Genomic DNA, 22,848 nt, shown 5'->3' on the forward strand with positions numbered 1-22,848 from the left:
TGTTAAGCAATACTAAGGAACCTTGTGTAAGTGCAACTTCTGAGTTTGAACACTCCTCCCTCATCCCAACTGTTCATCAAACAAACATGGGTTCAGCTGATATTTATTGGGTCGTAGCCATGTGCTAGACACTGGAGAAGGCAATGGTAAATCAGATAATAGGGCTACCCTCAAAGAGCTTATAGTCTAGAAAAGAAGATAAAGCATTTGCTTAAGTAATTGTAGTAGAAGTGCTAAAAACGAAGCAGGTGAAGGACTGTGATTGTTGGCCAAAAGGATATGTTTCTTCCAGTTGAAGGATCAGGGAGGGACGTGTCATCTCTGAGCCATGCACTTTTTTTCTTAGACTGTCCTGGTATACTCAGTAAAAGTTTCCACAAACCCATGGCATCAGGAATCAAAGTCTTATATCTATGGAAGGGAAATATGTACATTCCAGCCAGCTTAACTCTAGAAGAGACCTACGTGCTTTCTTTGGAGTCCCCACTCAGGCAAAAGCCACCTCTGAGGATGGAATTACTGCCTTATAAATGTAAAATGGTTTCTGACTTGATTTGTCTGCAAAGACCTTTGACCCTTTTGTCTTCATCCTAGAACAGAAACTGAAATACCTAAGCTGCTGCAAGCTCCTGTTTTTTGTTTCACAAATCCTTTCCCACTGAACTTCAACCCCTGTCAATTCTCCCTTTGTACTGTGGCTCTCATACGTCCCTTTCCATTCACACTGCCTCGAGATGCTCATCGTTTTGTGCCTAAGCCACAGAAACTTCTGAATGTGATGGATGTTCCGACCAGGTGATTATTCTGCTTTATCAGCACACCCTAACAGTAGTCATCTGATAGTTTAAGGGCTCACCTCTTGGTGCTCAGAAAAGAGGTATTAAAAATGTCCAGAGTGTCTGAAGTACTAATGTCTGTTTTCTGTTCAATCCAGAGGACAAGTCATACAATGGTGGAGGAATAGGTTCTTCAAATAGGATGATGGACTTCTTGGAGGAGCCAATCCCTGGTGTGGGGACCTATGATGATTTCAATACAATTGATTGGGTGAGAGAGAAGTCTCGAGACCGGGATAGGCACCGAGAGGTAAGACGAAAGATGCTTTGTGAGTGAGTGTTAGGAAACTTCAGGAGAAGAAGTTGAAGATACAGATTCTTTATATGTATTCTTTCCCTCAACACTGGATGTGGCTGAATCTGTTGGACATGTAGGGTTTTATTTTTAATATATTTTTATTTTTAAGGTATCTTGTATATGATTTTGAAAAGAATTTATATTTAATGATGATTTATCTCCCGATAGTAAGTGGTTGAAAAGGATCCTTGGGTATAAATGCCTGTGCAGAGAGGTGAAAACAAAGTTGGTGGGAGGAACCAAATTAAATTTCAAAGATCTTCCTTCCCCATCTCATCTCTCTTTTATGGTTTTCCCTTGAAGCAGGATTTTTACACCTAAGAAAAGTAAATGGGCTCTTTTTAAAGGAATAAAAGAAAAAAAAATCTCAGAGCTGTAGTGTTTACTGAAGCTTACAGGGTAAACCCGTGATTATAGCTCTTGTACAACCATAAAACCAAAGCAAATTTACGCATTCAACTCACACAAAACCACAAGACCAATCAAATTCAAATCAATGATATTAATATGATAGGTGATAGATGGTACTTATAGCTATGGCCCAGTTTTGTTTTGAATATGACGAGAGAGTCTCCCTACTTTTCTCTTTTCAAAGTACTGTGAAAACTTTTCAGAGCAGTCCGCCAAGGTCATTTGCCTTTAACTTATTGCTGTGTATCATTTAAATCAGGGAATCACAATTTCTAGTTTGTGTCAGGAGCACATAGAGAGCTTATTCAAAAGGTAGGGCCCCAGCCCCAGTCATCCTGATTCAGTAGGGAACATTTCTTCAGCCAACAGTAAGTATGATTATTTTTTCTTCCTTACTATTTCTGCTTTGATTCCAAATTTAAAATTCGATTTTTAAGTTGACTCCATTCTCTCCTAAATTCATGATTTCCTCCTCTTAGACCTGAGTGAATCTCCTGAGCAGTCAGGTTCAGATCACTTTTCATTCCTTTCCGAGCTCCTGACTGGCTTTCTCAAGACCACCTAAACCCAGGAGTCAGGTTGTCCCAGGTACAGGTTTTGAGAAATTTCTTTGTAGTCCTTGGATTTGTCATAATCCCATAGAGTTTTCTTCTCCTAACTCAAAAAGGTGATCTCTGTAAAACATTCGTTTTTTTTATAAGATTCCTGCTATTTGGGAACATACACACATATGCTTTCTGTTATATCAATTCATCAGGCAGCCTTTAAAATATAGAATCTTACGGCTTTAGAATTTTTGCTATCTGTATTCAGAGTTCAGTTTGTCACCATTTGCTTATTCAACATGTTACTTAGATTGTGAAAGCCACCTGTGATATGACAAGGGCACATTTCCCGTTATATCAAAATGGTTGCATCTGAGGCACATTATATCAGCTAATAATAATTTAAAATCAATTAAAATGTGTTTATCAAATGTTCAAAGGTGACCTTTTTTAGCATTAACTGTTCATCATCTGAATGGAAACAGTGTCATAGGGAAAAGTATCACCTCATCTACTTTCAGCACTTAAATTGGAAACTTAAAGTCATAAGTCAAAATGAAATTTTAAACTGCTTTTAAAATTTTATAGTAATTTATTACTTGTGATGTTACTGCAGATCAAGATGAGGTAGCTAACTTACACTTTCAAAGATAAGAAATAGAGGTACAGGGCTTCCCTGGTGGCGCAGTGGTTGAGAGTCCACCTGCCAATGCAGGGGACATGGGTTCGAGCCCCAGTCCAGGAAGATCCCACATGCCGCGGAGCAGCTGGGCCCATGAGCCTGTGCGTCCGGAGCCCATGGCTGCTGATCCTGCGCGTCCGGAGCCTGTGCTCCGCAAGGGGAGAGGCCACAACAGTGAGAGGCCCACGTACCGCCAAAAAAAAAAAAAAAAAGAAAAGAAAAAAAAGAAACAGGTACAGAGAAGGGGGAAGCACTAATGACAAAGCTGTTAGAATGCTTGGTTTTGAAGTGTGGGCACTGAAGGGTTAAATTAACAAGGCTAGGACCTAAAAGGTAAAAGTTTCTGCACCTCTTGAAAGCTGCAGATATTCCCAGCAGGTTTTTGAAAATGAAAGAGATCATCCCTGATATCATTTAACATCTGTGATCACTGTACAGTAAGAGGTTTGTGGTATCAAGTCTTGGAATTTGCCTGACCTGAAGCACAGCCCCAGGTAGAAAACCACAAATTGTACTTTTAACCCCTCAAATAAGCCCGTGTTTGTTTATTCTTTGAAAAACAATCAAACTATTTGCTGTGAGTCAAGAGACCATCTTTGGACTATCTGATGTCCAGGCTAGAAAGAGACCGCTGCAATAAGCAAAACAGATTGATGTTATAAGAATTTAGCAGCTAATAGGGAAGTCCTGAATAAGGTACTTGCAGACATTGCAATACTGGAGATGAAGGTGGGTTCAGTAAGACAGGGTTCAATAAAGCTCAAAGTTCGCGGTGGCGTTGGTTCAGCCAAAGATTTGAGAAGTAACTCTAAATTGGAATCTATTTCCAATGAATAGGTTTGTCTTTGTGTTTCTTTATCGCACATTTTGAGGTAAAAAAGCAAGAGTGTGTGTAGAATGTATCAATGTTTTCTCATCTCTCCCTAGATTACCAATAAAAGCAAGGAGTCAACATGGGCCTTAATTCACAGTGTGAGCGATGCTTTTTCTGGCTGGTTGTTGATGCTACTTATTGGGCTTTTATCAGGTATGGTAAACCATGTGAGCTTTCTAAACAAATCTCCTAAAATTGTGGTGTGCCCCTCTCCCAAGTCATGAACTGAATTGAATACTGTGCTTTACTGTTTTCCTACATGAACGGAATTGTTTGTGGACCTTTGGGAAGCTTGATGTCCCCGTCTATAAAGAGGTAGTAATACCTCATCTCCTTCCTTAAATAAATGAGGTTAAATGAGGAAATGCATTTAAGTGCATTTGTATGCTATAAAATATTGTATCCATTTAAAGGTGCGGTTAGTACTGCCTTTTGGTGCTTGTCTTGAGGAAGAACCTTTCTATTAGAGACAGGGTTTTCTTTTTTTGTTTTTTGTTTTTGTTTTTTTGCCGTGCTGCGTGGCTTGCAGAATCTTGATCCCCGACCAGGGATTGAACCCGTGCCCTAGCAGTGAAAGCACTGAGTCCTAACCACTGGACAGCCAGAGAATTCCCCCCCCCCTTTTTTTTTAACATGTTAGTAAGCATGGGGTTTAGGAAAGAACATGTAGAAGAGGACTTCCTGAGAGATTTTTGTAGCTATTTCTTAAATATCTGCTCTCTCATTTGGGAGTAAAGAAAAGCATGTAAGATATGGCTCATACCCTTAGGGGGCCTAAATTCTTACTCTTTCATGGTGACCGAGGACTGGGATGGTACCACCTTTTCCTATCTTCTCCATCAACCTTCTAAGCCACTCCAAATAATATATAATCTTAAACACGAATAGCACACTTGCTATGCAATACAGCTTTAAAGCAGGTTCCCAAGCAGGCTTCCCCTCCCATGGGGAAAGCAGAAAGCCAAGAATACCAGGCAGAGATGCTGAGACTTATATCCTTGTGGCATTAGAAGATGGGCCTAGGAAGATTTAGAATATTGAGCTAAAATAAAAGGTGGGAAATTGGATGGCGGTTGGGATGGAATGGTAGTTAATAGCACAGGCTCTAGTTTATGGCTACCTGGATTTGAATCCCAGCCCCACCGCTTGCTAGTTTTGTGACTTCAGGCAAGTTTCTTAACCCTTGGAAGTTTTAGTTTACTGACTTGTAAAATGGGGATAAGAGTACCTATATTACAAGTTTGTTGCGAGAATTGAATGAAATACAGCGATACAGCACTCAACACAGTGCCCAGTTGTTCACAATGCTGCTGTTACCTAGAGATAATTCATGAGCCATGGAGTATAAAATGATCGCAGCAAATGAGAAATGGTTCATCCATAGCAGAGTTTTCAAAGATTATCTGGGCCAGGGGTCAGCAAGCCTTTTCTGTAAAGGGCCAGATAGTAAATATTTTAGGATTTGTGGGCCAAATTGTCTGTATAGCAAGAATGTAGCCATAGAAAGTAGGAAAATAAACTCGCTGGACTGTGACCAAGAAAAACTCTATTTAAAAACACAGAGGCAGATTTGACCCTCGGGCCATAGTTTGCCAACCCATGGTCTAGGGTGTGAATGCTGTCCCTTTTCTGGCTCGCACAGAAGAGAGACGTGGTCTGGACAATTTAGAGCTGGCTCATAATAGACTGAGTGGTCTGTAATGTCCAGTATTGCACAGAAGCTGACAAGAAGGAAGGGGACTGAGAAAAGGTTATGTAGTTTAGCAGTTAGGAGGATACCAGTGACCTTGAAAAAGCATCTCAGATAAATATTAGGAGCCAGATTTCTTTTTTTTTTTTTCTTGGCTGCGCTACGCGGCTTACAGAATCTTAGTTCCCCTACCAGGGATCGAACCCAGGCCCCTGCAGTGAAAGCACTGAGTCCTAACCACTGGATCACCAGGGAGTACCCAGGAACCAGATTGCAAGGGAAGGCAACCATTGTAGAAGTTTTGGGGATACTGGGTAGTCACTGGAAGGAGAGAAGGGACAGAAGCTTGAAATGGTAACATAGACAAGGGGAAGCATTTCATTCTTTAGGGTAGGGGAAACCTGCTAATATTTGTAACCAGGGAGGAAAGAGCCAATTGGGAAAAGAAGGAGAAGGAGATGTAGACGGGAAGATAGGATGAAGGGTACCAGTGTTAGGTAGAATAAGACATGCACACGTGAAACAACCAGAGAATTAGCCAAACTCTTTAACATCGTGTTAGTTTTCTGAATCCAGGCAATAAGTGCAATAGGAGTTAGAAGGAAGAGACAGCGGGAACTGGAGTGGCCAAGAGTAGGTGTCAAACAATTTGTTAGATTTGACTAGGTTATTCAAATATGTAAATAACTAAGAGAGTGTGTTAACACTCTTAGCACCTACCAAAACATACACATGACATGGCCTCCAGCCTGTTGGAACGTAGGCGTAATATCCTCAACTTTTTAATGTATATCTTGTCACTAGGTGGTCAGTGAATATTTTTCTTTCCCTCATACACACAGGGTATTTTGTTTTTAAGCATTGGAGAGCAACAATAGAAGCAGTGTGTCAGAATGCAGGAACAGTCTGGGAATTCAGGGGCTGTGAATTTTATGATGTCTTTGCTATTTCCCTAAAGCACGATTCTAGACCATTTAATTTCTTTATGCCAGCGTTTCTTCATCTGGACAGCAGAAATGATGAGAAGGGCAGAATTGAAAGTACTATAACTATCTTAACCCTATCAGTCTATTAGCCGCAGTGCATTAGTCCCCATTCATTTTCTCATAATTTTCTTTGAGGAACGTTCTGTATAAAATATTATTTGTTCCTTGTCACTAAGAAAACTTCAGAATGTTCACATCCTAGGCTCAGGAGGCTTCAACCTACCTACAGCTTCATCTAATCTTCCATGTACATCACAGTTTGTGCTTTTATAACTTCAGTTCCCTTAGCCTAGAATGCCTTCCTGCCACCACTCAAATTCCCTCGCTGCTGGAGCCAAATCGGTGTGGAGACTGAGCCCTTTTCCTCATAGTGTTCATCAACTGCCCTTGGCAAGCCATCTCAAATAAATATCATATAATATTCTTCAACGTGGGCAATTCACATTTTCTCAGTTTTATGTATAAAGTGAGAATAAAATAAACTTTAAGAAACTTGACCGTCTTTATGGATCAGTATTCATCAACTCTAAGTCAAAGCAGAGTCTTTGCCGGGGAAGCAGCTAAAAGTCAAATCCACTCGCCCCCTGCTCCCACCCCACCACTTTGCTCTCCTCTAAGTTTCCCATATACAATAAAGATCCTGCACACACAGTGTTTAATGCAGACAATGTTGTTGTTGTTATTTTTTCCCCTCTTGAACAGGCATTTAATAACAGGTAAAATCCATTAGAGATAAAAGGTGAAAAGCAAGCAGACAGACAATCAGAAGGAGGTTGCAGATGGAATGAGAAAGTATATACTTGTCCATTATTTTGATTCCTTTTCCCTTATTTTCTCTGACAACTGTGGCCTTTCCTTCCCTCCCCTCAAATCAGGTTCCCTAGCTGGCTTGATAGACATCTCTGCTCATTGGATGACAGACTTAAAAGAAGGTATATGCACAGGGGGAATCTGGTTTAACCATGAACACTGTTGCTGGAACTCCCAGCACGTCACCTTTGAAGACAGAGACAAATGCCCAGAGTGGAATAGCTGGTCCCAGCTTATCATCAGCACGAATGAGGTAACACGTAGTGAAGATTTCTGAACCACTGATTTAATTATTCTTACATTTACTTCATTTCTTATACTGTCCCTGTGGCAAATGTGGAAGCTTCCTTTATTTTCCTTTTCATGAAAAGGGGAACCAGTGCCAGCTGCCTTTCTCTGTGGTATAAGTGCAGTCCTATTTCTATCTCTTCTGACATGTGGAGTTTTTTGATGCTTACACAACAACTTAAAATGTTTTGCTTGTTTTAAACAAGGCTGATGTTTCTTCTTAGTTGTTAGTACACCGTGTGACTGAATCTTTCTCTAGCTATTTCCGTAGAAATGTCAGAGTCAGCCAACAGGTAAGCTATAATTTCTAACAAAGGATGGAATGGGTTAAAAATGTGTTTAAGCGATTTTTCCCTGAGCATTGCATTAGAACATTAAAAAAATTATGATACATTCCATAGCAAAATAACAGAAACCCAGGGATAAAATTGCCCATACATTTTGAGATTAAAATGTTCATTTGTCATTGTCTTTTAGCGTATCTTTTTGGATGTAAAAGTAATTTTGTTTTTTGGTTCCTTACCTTTCTCTTACCATTTGGTTTGTATGTTAGATCTCTCCTACTAAACACGAAAGCACACAAAACAACTCTCAACTCCCAATTCCACTCTGGCTTCCACCAACTAAAACAGCTGTCTCAGCTCACTCCTCATCTACTCTGTTGGTAAAGTGAGGGGGACAAGACTAGGATGTTTGTTTGTACTTTTAAAATTTATTTTCGTACCTATCTTGGTCCACAAACAATTTGAAATGGCACACACCCCCACAGATTCAGTGAAGGTAAGAGAAGGATAAGAAAATAATAAAGTCAGAAATAAGAGTGTTTATGTACATATATCTGACTGTGCATATTGGCTTGGGTTAGCTACATACTATATGTGTGAGAGGGTTTAAGTCTGTGCTTCTCAGACTGGGGTTAGGTCAGCGTACCAGAGGGTATGTGAAACCTCAGGATACATGCTATGTGCTTTCCCAGAATATCAGTTTTTCCTGATCAGTATTTGGAAGAAAATTTTTTTCAAAAATTAAATGTAAACAATCATTAAAAAGGAATGCAAAAGTCCTATGTTTAAGATAAAACAGAATATCTATTTCAGCTCTGCTCTGGGTACCCCACCCCCTATCCTCTCTCCTAGATTAGGAGTATGTACTTGGGTTGAAAAGTTTGAGAAGCTCCGGATTTAGGGTGAGTCTGTGTGTGTGTGTGTGTGTGTGTGTGTGTGTGTGTGTGTGTGTGTGTGTGTGTGTGTGTGTGTGTGTGTAGTTCTCCACAGTTTTAGCACATGTGTAGATTTGTGTAGCCACCACCACAATCAAGATGTAGAACTACTGTTCCATCACAACAAGGCTCCCCCATGCTACTCCTTGAGAGCTGTGTGCATGCGTTTAAGTGTTCCAACCATAACTTTCAAACTGGAGCCAGAGATTTGCACAAGTGACAGCTTTCTCTGGCCCTCCTTTTAATGAATGAAATTCTTGCCTGGGGAAAGAGTCTTCTAGGTTTTAAGAAGAGTTCTCCTGCCAAGAACTTGACCTCCTGGTCTCTGCCTCTAGTCAGTTTCAGCTACTTCCTCTTTCCCTCCCTTTTCCTCTTTGTCTCCTACTTCTAGAGTATTCTTCCTCCCTAGCTACATTCTAAAGGCCAAGAGAGCAATTATTTGTTCCTCTGAGGGACTAAAATAATGGGAAACCTGTGTCAAAATTATAACTCAGAAAAAACCTGAGCATTTTGGTTCTCCTTGTCTAGGTCAATGAATTATTTTGATAGTGTTTTAGGTTTTAAAAAGTCGAAAGTCCCTTGAGTTTTGTGTTTCATGTAATTTGAGTGAGTTTCAACTTCAAATGTTTCTATGAGCAAGCATCATCTGGTAGTGTTCAAAATATCTTTTTTTGTAAGGCATAGCTATTTTGCGAGCCCTTTAATGTTGGTGAATGCTTGCTAGTGGTCAAAATTAGATTTCTGGCAGATTTCATTATAATAGGGGGATAGTCTCATAAGTATATTCTCTCCATTTTTAAAAATAGCTGTTGCTGTTTTATTCTTTGGGATATCTGGCATCTCACTGATTTTGTTTGATGGTCAGAGCCCAAAACTTTCTACTGCATTTTCTTGTTGCCAGTCAGCAACTACACCTTTGCTACGACAGTGGCAAAATTCTCTCAAAGATGTGGTGGTCTCTACAGAATGTCATTGCTTATTTTAAGAAAAATACCAAAGAATTTTAGATACTCTAACCTATGAGAATTTGACACCAAGGTAGGTAGTAGGCAAGGATGAATTTAATGGAACTCTGGAGCCAGTCTTCACTTCAAATGTGTAGTCAAGGTTCAGCCATTCCAATAAAAGGGCTGTTAAGACTCTTAATGAAATTGACATAGTATCATATATATTTGACTACAAAATCTATCAAAGCACTCATTTAGAAAGTGAATTTGCTTCTTCGTTCTTGTCCATCCTTAGAAGGCATTGTCAGTGTCCTCTGGGTGTAACAAAGCCTCTCATTTTCAGTAGCAAGTGGGCTGACAGTTGCTTTGCTGACAGTCTGGGAAGGAACATCTTGAGCAATTTAATGTTGTTTTTTTTTTCTTTCTGACCTCCTCTCCTGAAAACCCATTCCTCAGAAGAGATGCATGCCTCACTGAGGCTGTCTGGGCTAAAACAAGCGTCTTTCTTTTTCCCCTGTTCCAGGGAGCCTTTGCTTACATAGTCAATTACTTCATGTATGTCCTCTGGGCTCTCCTATTTGCCTTCCTTGCCGTATCTCTTGTCAAGGTGTTCGCACCGTATGCCTGTGGCTCCGGAATCCCTGAGGTGAGTCTCTAAAATGGTTTATAAATGGTAACAATAATGAATCCTTTTTAGTTAAAACGATTTAATATGTATTCCAGCATATACCACAGTTGAATATCAAGCAGGATCAGATCACGAGGCAATCTAGGGCCTCTCTAGATCTTCCCTTCAGTCTCCTCCCAGGCTGGGCTACCTGGACATTAAAGGGAGTTGAGGGACTTCCTGGTGGGGCAGTGGTTAAAAATCCGCCTGCCAATGCAGGGGACACGGGTTTGATCCCTGGTCCGGGAAGATCCCACATGCCACGGAGTAACTAAGCCCGTGTGCCACAACTACTGGGCCTGCACTCTAGAGCCTGAGAGCCACAACTACTGAAGCCTGCGCGCCTAGAGCCCGTGCTCCGCAGCAAGAGAAGCCACTACAATGCGAAGCCTGTGCACCGCAACAAAGAGTAGCCCCTGCTCGCTGCAACTAGAGAAAGCCTGAGCACAGCAACAAAGACCCTACACAGCCATAAATAAATAAATATTTTAAAAATAAATAAAGGAGTTGATTCCTAGCCTCCTCCGGGTTCCTGGTGAACCAGGCCCCTGAAGACCTCCCCGACTCCCTAACCAAGAAGCTCCTAGGGTAGATCCCAGGCTTCTGGTCTGAAAAAATAGTGGTATTGTTAACTTTGTTAGAGCAGAAGAAATAAAACTGTTTTGCTACATTTCCTGCAATATGATTTGGGCTAGAAGGAGGGTGACTAAAACCCTATTTCTAAGTACTTTTGGTTTAGATTGCTTGACAGTGACTGAAACCACAGAGATTTTAGGTTACCTGGATGACCTTGCCCCCTCTCTGTTTCCTGACCAAGTCATAGTTACAGATTCCTTGGTAGAGAATCAGGGCTATACTAGCCTGTAAGGATTAAGTAAGGGAAACACCCTCCCTCTCTGCCGCCCCTTCTCCATACAATGCACTCTCATACTTAACAATACTACCTTGCCCAGCTATCACATGGCCAAAAAGAAAAAAAGGAACATGAAAGTTTAAAGAACATTTCTCACTTTCTTGGGCTGCTGGGCTCCCTCCCAAACTGGGATCACTGTGGGTCAAGCATTTATATATCAGTTGTTTTCAAAAGGTGCAGTTTCTATAACGAGGACCAGATTTATAGCTTCTTAGCCTTGTTTCCTTACTTAGTCTGTATTCAATCTCTCTGTGTTTGACCTGCAGATAAAAACTATCTTGAGTGGTTTCATTATTAGGGGCTATCTGGGTAAGTGGACCCTGATTATCAAAACCATAACACTGGTGCTGGCAGTGTCATCTGGCCTGAGCTTGGGCAAAGAGGGCCCCCTAGTGCACGTGGCTTGCTGCTGTGGGAACATCCTGTGCCACTGCTTCAACAAATACAGGAAGAATGAAGCCAAACGCAGAGAGGTAATAACAAACGGCCTTAATAGTCTCTTTTTTGGTGAGAGCATAAATGGTACAACCTTAGGGATGAGAGTTGGGAGATTCTACCAGTGTTAATGCAAATTCCCTTTGACCCAGAAGTTCCACTTCTAGAAATGTATCCTACAGACATCCTACCATGTGTGCACAAAGATGTATAGGGATGGACAGTGAAGCATCTGTCAACATCGTGAAAAACTGAAGCAATCAAAATGTCCATCAATGGGGGACTGATTAAACAATATTCTGTCCATACTCTAGAATACTGTGCAACTGTTAAAAAGAATGAGATAATGCTATGTATACTCACATGGAATGATGGCTATAAAATACCATTAAACTTTTAGAAGCCAATCTCAGAATAATGTGTATAGTAAAAATCAGTTAATGTTTTTGAAAAGTATGTATATATGCACCTAGAAAGAAAATGACTGGAAAGTGGTTTCACCCCAAACTGTTAAAAAATGTCTACCTCTGGTGAGGGGGAAAGTGAGGGAGAAGTAAGGACGTCAACTTTTTATTATGAATAATTCTATACAAGCATGTGCTATTTCTATTACAAAATAAGTACAAAACTAATGGAAGATTATTTTAAAAGAAAGTTGTTTATCCCTGTGAAAGAATATAAAATTCAGCATGTGTTTAAGATGCCAGCTTTTCCATCTTTTATTTCTACCTAACAGGACGCTGCATTGGTTTCTCTCTGTATTGGATCTCTCTCTCCCTTGTCTTCTGGCTCAACCCCGCTAAATTAACCCCGCTGCAGCATCTCTATAGTTGTTCTCGTGTTTATACAGTTGTTAATGTATGTCATTTTGAGGAGGAAGAACATTTTTTTAAAAGTTCCAAGTCATTGGTTACTTTTGTCCTGCTATAATTAAGGATTTAAGAAAATGGTTCTTGCTCTATTTTCCTTGAATTACAAAGAAATCACATATGGAATGGGTCAAGACCAAGGTCATTTCATTGGAAAGGATTTTTCACAAAATTGGAACCTAATGATTTGTTCTGAAAACAAAACAAAACAAAACAAAATTCACCATAACACTCGGAAGGAAACTCAAACATGTTGAAATTTCAAATATGGAATACATTTTGATAGTTCAAGGGGGAAAGTTCCTGGCAGGAGAGGTAGGCTAGCAGGAGAGAGAGGGGGAAATCTGAGTAGGTTGTTTAGCTATCTGTCAAATGTAGAGGGACATAAAGGCAGTATTAAATTAGTGAGGTTGTTAGACAGGAATAATGTATAACAGAAGCTAAAGACGTGAAAAAAAAACATTTTAACTGTCAAGAGTAAAGTGTTGATTGTTGCTGGTTTTGCATAGGTAGAGGTAACTTTGAAACTGTAGATTGCTGGTTACTTTCATTCCATAAAAATTGGCATTTTTGTTCAAATAGTTCTTTATAAAATAAGAGAGGAGTTTCATTTGGCTGGTTCTCTGTACAGATGTCATATATATTTCTAACTAAACTCATGAATATTTGAATGTCATTCACTTCCTGTTGCTTATTCAGACTTTGCAGTTATTTTTTCCTGTTGTTCTCACCATCAGCAGTAACCCTTTTATGTCCCAGGGCCTTGTCAAAGTGGCCAGATGGTTGAGAGTAAAATAGAGATTTGAGAAGGTAGGGTGTAGATAGACCCTACTCTACAACATAATATTAAGGCAAATAGGCCACTTCGATTCTTTCTTCTCCCTCATAATTCAACCTAAACAAAGTCACTGAAATCCCCTTTCTCAAGTTCCATGTTAAATGTCCTCATCCTTCTCAGATGAAAGTCATTCTAGCCTTGAATTTCAAAGTCCTCCCCAGCTAGCACCAGAGATCACTCTTCCCCCCCACCCCCTTCATTTTCTTTGGCCATCCTGCACTCCCAGAGAAACCTGCCTATTTATTTTTGCCAAGAACCATTTTTTCTTCAAAAACTCTTAATTTTATTCAACTTCCTTTTAAAAATAGTTCCTCACTACCACAAATTATATACCACCCCACAGCAACCAGAATCCAATGAAAGGACTTTATCCTTCTATTAATTCTGGTGTGTTTGTCATGCACCTTTTACATACACACGCCAATGCCTATGACATACAAAGATGGTGCTCTCGAAATATCACTTGCTCTCTTTCCCCATCTCCTTGTCCCTTTTAATTTCTCTCTCACAGCTTCTTCCTCTTCCCCTCCCTCCTCACCCTTTTCCTTGCCACACCTAAACACATTTAGGTCTTCTCTTCCTTTCAAAATCTATCCCCAATTTTGCCTCTAGTCGCCCCCCTACTTCTGTTTCCATAGGTCACTAGGCATGGAGTAGGGCACATAGTACAGGAAACTCTAAATACTTATTGTCTGAATATTTTCAACTTCTGACTAGCTGTGAGCCAATCATTACTTCAGTTTTGTATCATTAGAACCTTTAAAATCTCATTTTAAAAGCTTTCCTTTATAAAGAAAGTGCTATGTAAATACATCACTGGAAGTATCTCATTTAGGTGATAAATAGGTCTGCAGACTCAAAATCAGTTACGGAATTGGGAGTGTTGGGGATGGGGGCATAATTTGGGATCAAGTACATGCCTAAATTAATTACGAAGGAAGGCCCTCTACATGTACCAGCATGTGAACCATGTGTTCAAAATTCAGCATACAGTGTTTGCTCTCAAAGTAAATATACATTGAACTTCATTTTTGATAAACTGGATATGGAGCATATAAAATTGTTTTTTTATTTAGTAACCACTAACATTCCTTTTTAAAATGTGATTGAAGGTAGGAAAGTGGCCTTGATCTATTCACTAATTTTGGGTTTTGCATCATAGGTCTTGTCAGCTGCAGCTGCAGCGGTGTATCTGTAGCCTTTGGGGCACCTATTGGCGGAGTATTATTCAGCCTAGAAGAGGTAATACCTTTATCTGTCTGTAGAGCCACGCACATGATTTTGTGCCAGGAATTCTGGCCATTGTCTGTGTACATTGCAGTCCCAAAGTGCTCTGCCCAACTCCAGTGCTTTGCCACGGGGCCAGAGATCTCCAGGCCATTTTCATCCTCAACTCTAATTCCTGCAGCACCAGTTTTCACCCCAGTTTATGCACGTTGACTGAGCTTACTTTCTCATTTTCTCTCTTATAGGTCAGCTACTACTTTCCCCTCAAAACACTGTGGCGTTCGTTTTTTGCTGCTTTAGTGGCAGCATTCACTCTACGCTCCATCAATCCGTTTGGGAACAGCCGCCTGGTTCTATTTTATGTGGAGTTTCACACCCCATGGCATCTCTTTGAGCTCGTGCCCTTCATTCTGTTGGGCATATTTGGTGGTCTGTGGGGAGCTTTGTTTATCCGCACCAATATTGCCTGGTGTCGGAAGCGTAAGACCACCCAGTTGGGCAAGTATCCTGTCATAGAGGTACTCGTCATGACGGCCATCACTGCCATCCTGGCTTTCCCCAATGAGTACACCCGTATGAGCACAAGTGAGCTCATTTCTGAGCTGTTCAATGACTGTGGCCTTCTGGACTCCTCTAAGCTCTGTGATTATGAGAACCGTTTCAACACAAGCAAGGCGGGTGAGCTGCCCGACAGACCAGCTGGTGTGGGAGTCTACAGCGCAATGTGGCAGCTGGCCTTGACACTCATACTGAAAATTGTCATCACTATATTCACTTTTGGCATGAAGGTGAGGAGATTCTTTTGGTCCTTGGTGGATATTTGTGTGGCTGTAAGTTTGGAGGGCAAAGCCAAGATATTGTACGATTCTCATAGTTCGTGTGGCGCATCCAACTTCAAAGACCCAAATCCCTTTTTACCCCCACGTGTTCTCATAACTTCTTAGATGATTGTACCTCTATCTAAAACTGTGCAAGCCCAGTTTTAGGCCAAATGCAAACCTCAGTGATGAGATTTCAAGTAGAAAGATTTTCTCCTTTTCTGTGGAAAACATATTTTGCCTCTCAAAAAGGATGCTGAGGTATTTATTCCAGTGCATTTTATATCAAAACAATATCTGACCAACACATTTTTGGTCCTTATAAAGTGGCTTTAGAGTTACGAATAAAGCAAGATAGTAGGTTGAACCAAAAGAAGTTGCCGACCATTTTGACCACTAAAATAGCAATTTCATATGGCTCAACCCAATAGGTAGCTAAATGTATTTTTTACAGTTATCAGTGTCCAATTAGCAAGAACTTCACAGGTGATCCTAAATTAGTATTTAGATTATCAACAGCTGGTATTAGGCCAGCATCTTTTATTTTCAGTACCCATTATCATTTCCGTGTGTCAGAAGAAACCAGGAAGGAAAATTTGTAAAGTATTTTCCTTCTCTTCCTTGGTTTTCATTTGTTTGTTTCTTTTTTTAGCACTCAGCTACCAAGGTATTTCCTCTTCTCTAGGGAAATGGAGATTCAAACCAGAAAATAAGAGCCAGCAAGTCGGTTTAGGCAGTACTGTAATCTCTGAATTGATATGCATCCTCCTCAACACCCTGGACAGATTTTCAGTGCTTCTTGAGTTACTTTTTACCTCGTGGCTTCATTCTTTCATCTAAAGTGAATTTGCAGACCATCAGACCCACCCTGATTCAAATATATTCCAGAATTGAATACAAGCTATTTTAAAATAATCTGCTGTTTGGATTATCTCTGTCATCATTTTCCCTCTCTTAGCACAGAAAATTGAGAATGCACTATTGTATCCTAGGAGTCAAAAAAAGAGTGGGGACAGCTTACCCTTCCCCCTCCCCATATCCTCAAGTCCATTCTCTAGTAGGTCTGTGTCTTTATTCCCATCTTACCCCTAGGTTCTTCATGACCTTTTTTTTTTTCTTAGATTCCATATATATGTGTTAGCATATGGTATTTGTTTTTCTCTTTCTGACTTACTTCACTCTGTATGACAGACTCTAGGTCCATCCACCTCACTACAAATAACTCAATTTCATTTCTTTTTATGGCTGAGTAATATTCCATTGTATATATGTGCCACATCTTCTTTATCCATTCATCCGATGATGGACACTTAGGTTGCTTCCAGTGGCATGGACATATATACACTACCAAACGTAAAATAGATAGCTAGTGGGAAGCAGCCGCATAGCACTGAGAGATCAGCTCAGTGCTTTGTGACCACCTAGAGGGGTGGGATAGGGAGGGTGGGAGGGAGGGAGACGCAAGAGGGAAGAGATATGGGAACATATGTATATGTATAACTGATTCACTTTGTTATCAAGCAGAAACTAACACACCATTGTAAAGCAATTATACTCCAATAAAGGTGTTAAAAAAAAAAGAATGGGGAGACAGATGGGGGTTCCTTTTTGGGACAGTCATGCAACCATAGTCACTATCTCATTAAGAAAACTTAATCATTTATTCTTTCTTTATACTGTTAAAATAAACTGAAACCTCATGTGCCATCCTTTTTGTGTGAGTAATGGGTCAAGATTCAATACATGAGAGTGGTTACAAGCATTGCATTTAAACCGCAGTACCAGCGTTTACTAAATCTTGGCCTTGGGTGAGTTCCTTAACCTCTCTGCACCTTAGTTAGGTCCTTTGCGAGTTGGGAATTATAACACCTGCCTCCTGGGGTAGTTGTAAAGAACCCATGAAATCTGGTCCATAGAGCATCCAGCATTGAACATTGTAGATAGTCAATAAAGGGTAATTGTTGTTGATTAGAATTCAAAATTGGGGAAAATGTCTGCATATATGAGAAACTCCATCTATTTTCCTTTTTCTTTGGGAAAGGCTTAATTTCTGCCTCCAGTTCTGTGTTGGTCTGGAGAGTTCAGGCTCTTGCCTGATGGACCCCGAATCAGGGTAAGCGTCTTTGCAGTCGTCCTTGCCTGCACGTTCCAGAGAACCTCTAGTCCCTGTAGTGTTACACAAATCTTTGCGGCCACTTGCTAGCGTAGTGCATAGTTAAATTGTCATTGGCCTGTTCGCTTCGCAGAGGGTCAGTCCTCTAGCCCTTACCATGTGCCGGACGATCACATCACTTCTCACTGACCATCTTTTGCTTTCTCTTTGCAGATCCCTTCTGGCCTCTTTATCCCTAGCATGGCTGTTGGTGCTATAGCGGGTCGGCTTTTGGGAGTAGGGATGGAACAGCTGGCTTATTACCACCATGACTGGGCCATCTTCAATAGCTGGTGCAGTCAAGGAGCGGATTGTATCACCCCTGGCCTTTATGCGATGGTTGGGGCTGCAGCCTGCTTGGGTGAGTACTGTTTGCATTGATTCCAAAGAGATTGCTACCCAGGTGGCATTATAAAGACGAGTGATATTAAACACAATTGACTGTAGATTTTTTTTTTTTTTGCGGTACGTGGGCCTCTCACTGTTGTGGCCTCTCCCGTTGCGGAGCACAGGCTCCGGACGTGCAGGCTCAGCGGCCATGGCTCACGGGTACTAGCCGCTCCGCGGCACGTGGGATCTTCCCGGACCGGGGCACGAACCCGTGTCCCCTGCATCGGCAGGCGGACTCTCAACCACTGCGCCACCAGGGAAGCCCGACTGTAGATTTTTTTAAAGATGACTCTCCATTTCTTGTTGGGCTTGCCATTTTCAAGTGCTTTAAGAAAGCATTCTTTACCATATATCTCCATTCCTCCCCTTTGAGAGTAATTCTTCTCTCAAATTCCGTCATATTGAGGAAATAATCAGAAATTTGGGCAAAGATGATCTGCACAAGAATGTGCATCATGGTATTATGTGTAATAGCAAATAACTGGAATCAACCTAAAAGCACAATAAGGGACTGGTTAAATAAATTATGGTATAGTACATCCATATAATGCCATACCATACAGCCACTGAATGTGATGCTAATAGGTTTAATATCTTTAAATACAATGTTAAATACATTTGTACTAATATACAAAGTATTCCTAATATAAAGTTAGGAGAAAAAGCATGGTGGGGAATTTAAACGTATAATATGAGTTCATCTGTATAAAAACATACGTTTTTGAAAAAAGTCATTTGAAATTTCTACTCAGCATATTTCTAGACAGTGAGCTTATGGATAATGGCTTTCTTTTATATACTTTAAAAATATATGTATTTTCTTATCTTTCCACCGTGGGCCTGCACATCCCAGAGAACCTCTCGTATCTGTAGTGTTACACAAATCATAGAGATCTTATGCAATTACTTATATAATTGGGGGGTGGGGAGCAACAGACAAATGAAAAAAAGACGAAGAATGAAGGAGGTATCTTGTACTTTTGTAGAGATTATTTTTAGAAGTCTGACTCATGTTCACTGTAAACTTGCTTGAATGCAGTTGCAGGGGTCTATAGGTGAGGCCTCCTTTTAGTGATGTTTCTGGTAAGTAGCTTTTTCTGGATGGGGCCTGTGACAGGCCCATAACTGTAATGAATCCTATACTTTTGCTCCCTTCAGTAAGTAGCCTGTGTCTGTTTTTTGCAGGCGGGGTGACTCGGATGACTGTTTCTCTTGTTGTCATAATGTTTGAACTAACTGGTGGCTTGGAATACATTGTGCCTCTGATGGCCGCAGCCATGACAAGCAAGTGGGTGGCAGATGCTCTTGGGCGGGAGGGCATCTATGATGCCCACATCCGTCTCAATGGATACCCCTTTCTTGAAGCCAAAGAAGAGTTTGCTCACAAGACCCTGGCAATGGATGTGATGAAACCCCGGAGAAATGATCCTTTGTTGACTGTCCTTACTCAGGACAGTATGACCGTGGAAGACGTAGAGACCATAATCAGTGAAACCACTTACAGTGGCTTCCCAGTTGTGGTGTCCCGGGAGTCCCAAAGACTTGTGGGTTTTGTCCTCCGAAGAGACCTCATTATTTCAATTGGTAAGGATTTCAGAAATGGGATAAGGGAATCCACTATGGAAATAAATAAATATGCATGAGGGGAAGGGAGGGATAAATTAGGAGTTTGGGGTTAACAGGTACACACTACTATATATAAAATAGATAAGCAACAAGGCTACTGTATGGCACAGGGAAGTATATTCAGTATCTTGTAATAACCTGTAATGGGAAAGAATCTGAAAAAGAATGTTTATATATATCAATATATATATAATTATATGTATATATACATATATAAAACTGAATCACTTTGCTGTATACCTGAAACTAACACAACATTGTAAATCAACTATACAATCAATCACTAAGCATGCATGCATGCGTGAAAAGGGGAAGGACAGAGTGGAGAGGGGACTGGTTAGGGGCCAGAAGTTTAGAAGTAGTCATTCCTTTTTCAACCTTTTGTTTTCTACTTTTCAAATAGAAAATGCTCGAAAAAAACAGGATGGAGTTGTGAGCACTTCTGTCATTTATTTCACCGAGCATTCTCCTCCAGTGCCACCATACACCCCACCTACCCTCAAGCTTCGGAACATCCTGGATCTCAGCCCCTTCACTGTGACTGACCTTACACCCATGGAGATCGTGGTAGATATCTTCCGCAAGCTGGGACTGCGGCAGTGCCTGGTTACACACAATGGGTGAGAGCTCTTTGGTGAAGGCAAATTGGATTTGGGAGGAAAAGAGAATATAGAGAGATAAAGAAAGAAGAACCCAACTCACATGAATATTTGTAGCATTTATAGACCTTTTTGAAGCTCTGAGATGAAGATGAATGTGTTTCTTTTTTTGTCATAATTAATAGAAAAGGAGTTTGGGGAAGATAGTGGGTTTGAGAGATGCGAACTGCTGGTTGTACATTATAAATAACTCAGTTCCTCCCCCACAAAGGAAACAACTATGTTCTCATGAACAGGCAGCACTGAAATTATAATGGTATTAGGTAGTATATGTATAGTATTTGGTGCTTACGATACCTTTGTTGTTATTATTTGAGGGTGAGAAAACCAAGTTCCAGTGAGGTTTAAAGATTTGCACAAGGACCCTCAGTTACTGTCTAGTAGTGGTAGCCTTTATTTATTTATTTATTTTGGTCTCGCCACACAGTTTGTGGGATCTCAGTTCCCAGACCAGGGATTGAACCCAGGACATGCAATGGAAGCCCGGAATCCTAACCATTAGGCCACCAGGGAACTCCCTAAACACAAGTCTTCTGACTTCCAAGGCTAAGGCTCTTTCTTTCTGGGATATTTCTTATCCAGTAAAGGAAGCCATGCTATTTTTATTGGAAAAGAAAGGAGGTTGAGGAGAAGGGTGCGTGTTTTTGTTTTTGTTGTTGTTGTTTTTGACCCTGGTATGTTAAATCTAATGATTATATAAGAATTTCGCCCTCTACAGTTTCTGAATAGCGTAGCAGATGTCTTGCAGGATTGAGATCAGTTAGGGGACTTTTCCTAACTGATCCATTCAACCTTTACTGAATCTGTACTTCATGTAAGAAGGCATTCCACTAGATTCTGGGGAGAGGCAAAAAGCAATGAGACCCTTCTCTGCCCTCAAGGAGCATACAGTGTTTATAGGGAAGCTGAGAACACAGCAAATTGGACAAATACTACGGAAGAGGTGTGCACAGAACATGCTGTTCCCAGGAGGAGGGCACAGTTATTACTGGCTCGTAGGATCAGGGAAGGTGTTCTGGAAGAGGGACATTTGAACTGGGTTGCAAAAGGTAAGATTTGTATATAGAGAGAAGAATATTTAAACCACAGGAAATAGCAGGATTTAAGACCTAGAGGAAGAAGTGCTTAGAGCATGCTTCGGGACCCACGCATTGTCCCATTTACCTGGTACATGTAATCTAGTCCTGTCCTCGTTCTGTAAGTACAGATAGTATTCAAAGACAAAGATGAAAAGGACCACAAAAAGTGTCACCTTTGAGAATGTTATTTTAACTACAGATTAATTTTTGTCTTGTTTTATCTTTTAGGCGATTGCTTGGAATCATTACCAAAAAGGATGTGCTAAAGCATATAGCACAGATGGCGAACCAAGATCCTGATTCCATTCTCTTCAACTAGAATCACAGGGTTGTGCTGGATATAAAACAGGAAGGACATTGCAGACCATGGATATATTTTATTAACTGGGTACCCAAAAAACATTTCCCACATTTGGATGGTGAAGTTATATTTGTGTGTTGTCTCTTTCCTACAAGTTAACCAGTTGCACTACATAATCTCTGGAAATTAATCTTCTCTTTAGGAGAAAATTCAGTTAGGCTTCTGTGATATTGCATTAGGAAGATTTCATGAAAGAGTAAACAAGATTGCTATGGTTTAATTCTTTTTCTAAAGATTTTTTTAATTTAAAACATAAGTATTAGCCAATATGCAATCACTGAAAACTATGCAAGAAAAATTCCAACCGTCCTGACCTATAGCCTGCAGGAAGCTCATGAAAAAGTCACTTTTTTGGACTCTGTCATTGGTGGAAGATGAAGTGTAAACCAGGGACTTTGCTTTTCCAACCACAGAAAGGAAAACCAGAAGGAAAATAGGAATGGTATTTTCCAGACTGTGAATTCAGTTCAAATGTTATCTTGTTCTTGTTACAATATTTAGCATTATTAGTTTATGTGTGTGTATGTGTATGTTAATTTTAATACCTGATTATAAGACAATGCTGCTTTGGTTAATCTCCTCTAAATGAATGTAGAGAGGTTGACTTTTATAGCTTGCTTGTTCCTGGTACTCTTTTGAAGTGCACAAAAGATAAGTTATAGAATTTTCTCCTTGTCTGCAAAAAGGGTAATTTTCCAGATGGCCTTTGTTAGCTAGTAGACAAGGACTTTGCCACGAATTTGTTAGTAGCAAGGAATGATTTCTCCATCTTCCTTGAAACGAATGATTAGTAAAGTTCTAAGCAAAGTCAATGACCAGGACTTTCACATTTTTGTGAGGTCCCAACTCTTACCCAGATGCCACCTCCATGAGTGATGGTGCTTTTAGCTTCTGGAATATGTAAGAATAGTAAAGGGAACCAAGTCTAGACTGCATACTGGTAAACCAGGGAAGATCCCGAACTGTATCTGCGTTCTCATGCATTCCTTCATAACAACCACCAGTACTAAAATGACTGGGCACTCATGCCTCCTCCCAGTGTTAAGTACATATATATAACAGGCCAGTGTTGTCCCCGTGATCGTGAATTTAGACTTGGGGTACTTTCAGGTATATTCAAGGCATTGGAACAGGATAGGCAGCTGTGACTCTCTTGAGGCTCCTTAGAATTCTAAATAAAATGCAGAACCTTCCTGAGACCCAGGGGTGTGGACAAGGCCTGGTGACA

The 22,848-nt window shown here is 40.5% G+C and overlaps 1 protein-coding gene across 1 annotated transcript; it reads left to right on the forward strand.

The window, feature by feature from the left end:
* The first annotated feature begins 966 nt into the window (after positions 1 to 966).
* Positions 967 to 21,622, forward strand: CLCN5 (chloride voltage-gated channel 5). Its single transcript, XM_082681234.1, is given in 12 exon segments — positions 967 to 1,086; positions 3,700 to 3,799; positions 7,198 to 7,385; positions 10,110 to 10,232; positions 11,433 to 11,639; positions 14,471 to 14,489; positions 14,492 to 14,550; positions 14,781 to 15,323; positions 17,680 to 17,866; positions 19,081 to 19,479; positions 19,925 to 20,141; positions 21,488 to 21,622. Coding segments are annotated over 12 exon segments (2,241 nt in total). The 5' UTR covers positions 967 to 978; the 3' UTR covers positions 21,579 to 21,622.
* Positions 21,623 to 22,848: the final 1,226 nt, after the last annotated feature.

This window comes from Grampus griseus (genome assembly GCF_964374135.1).
Source record: "Grampus griseus genome assembly, chromosome: X".
Taxonomy (NCBI): domain Eukaryota; kingdom Metazoa; phylum Chordata; class Mammalia; order Artiodactyla; family Delphinidae; genus Grampus; species Grampus griseus.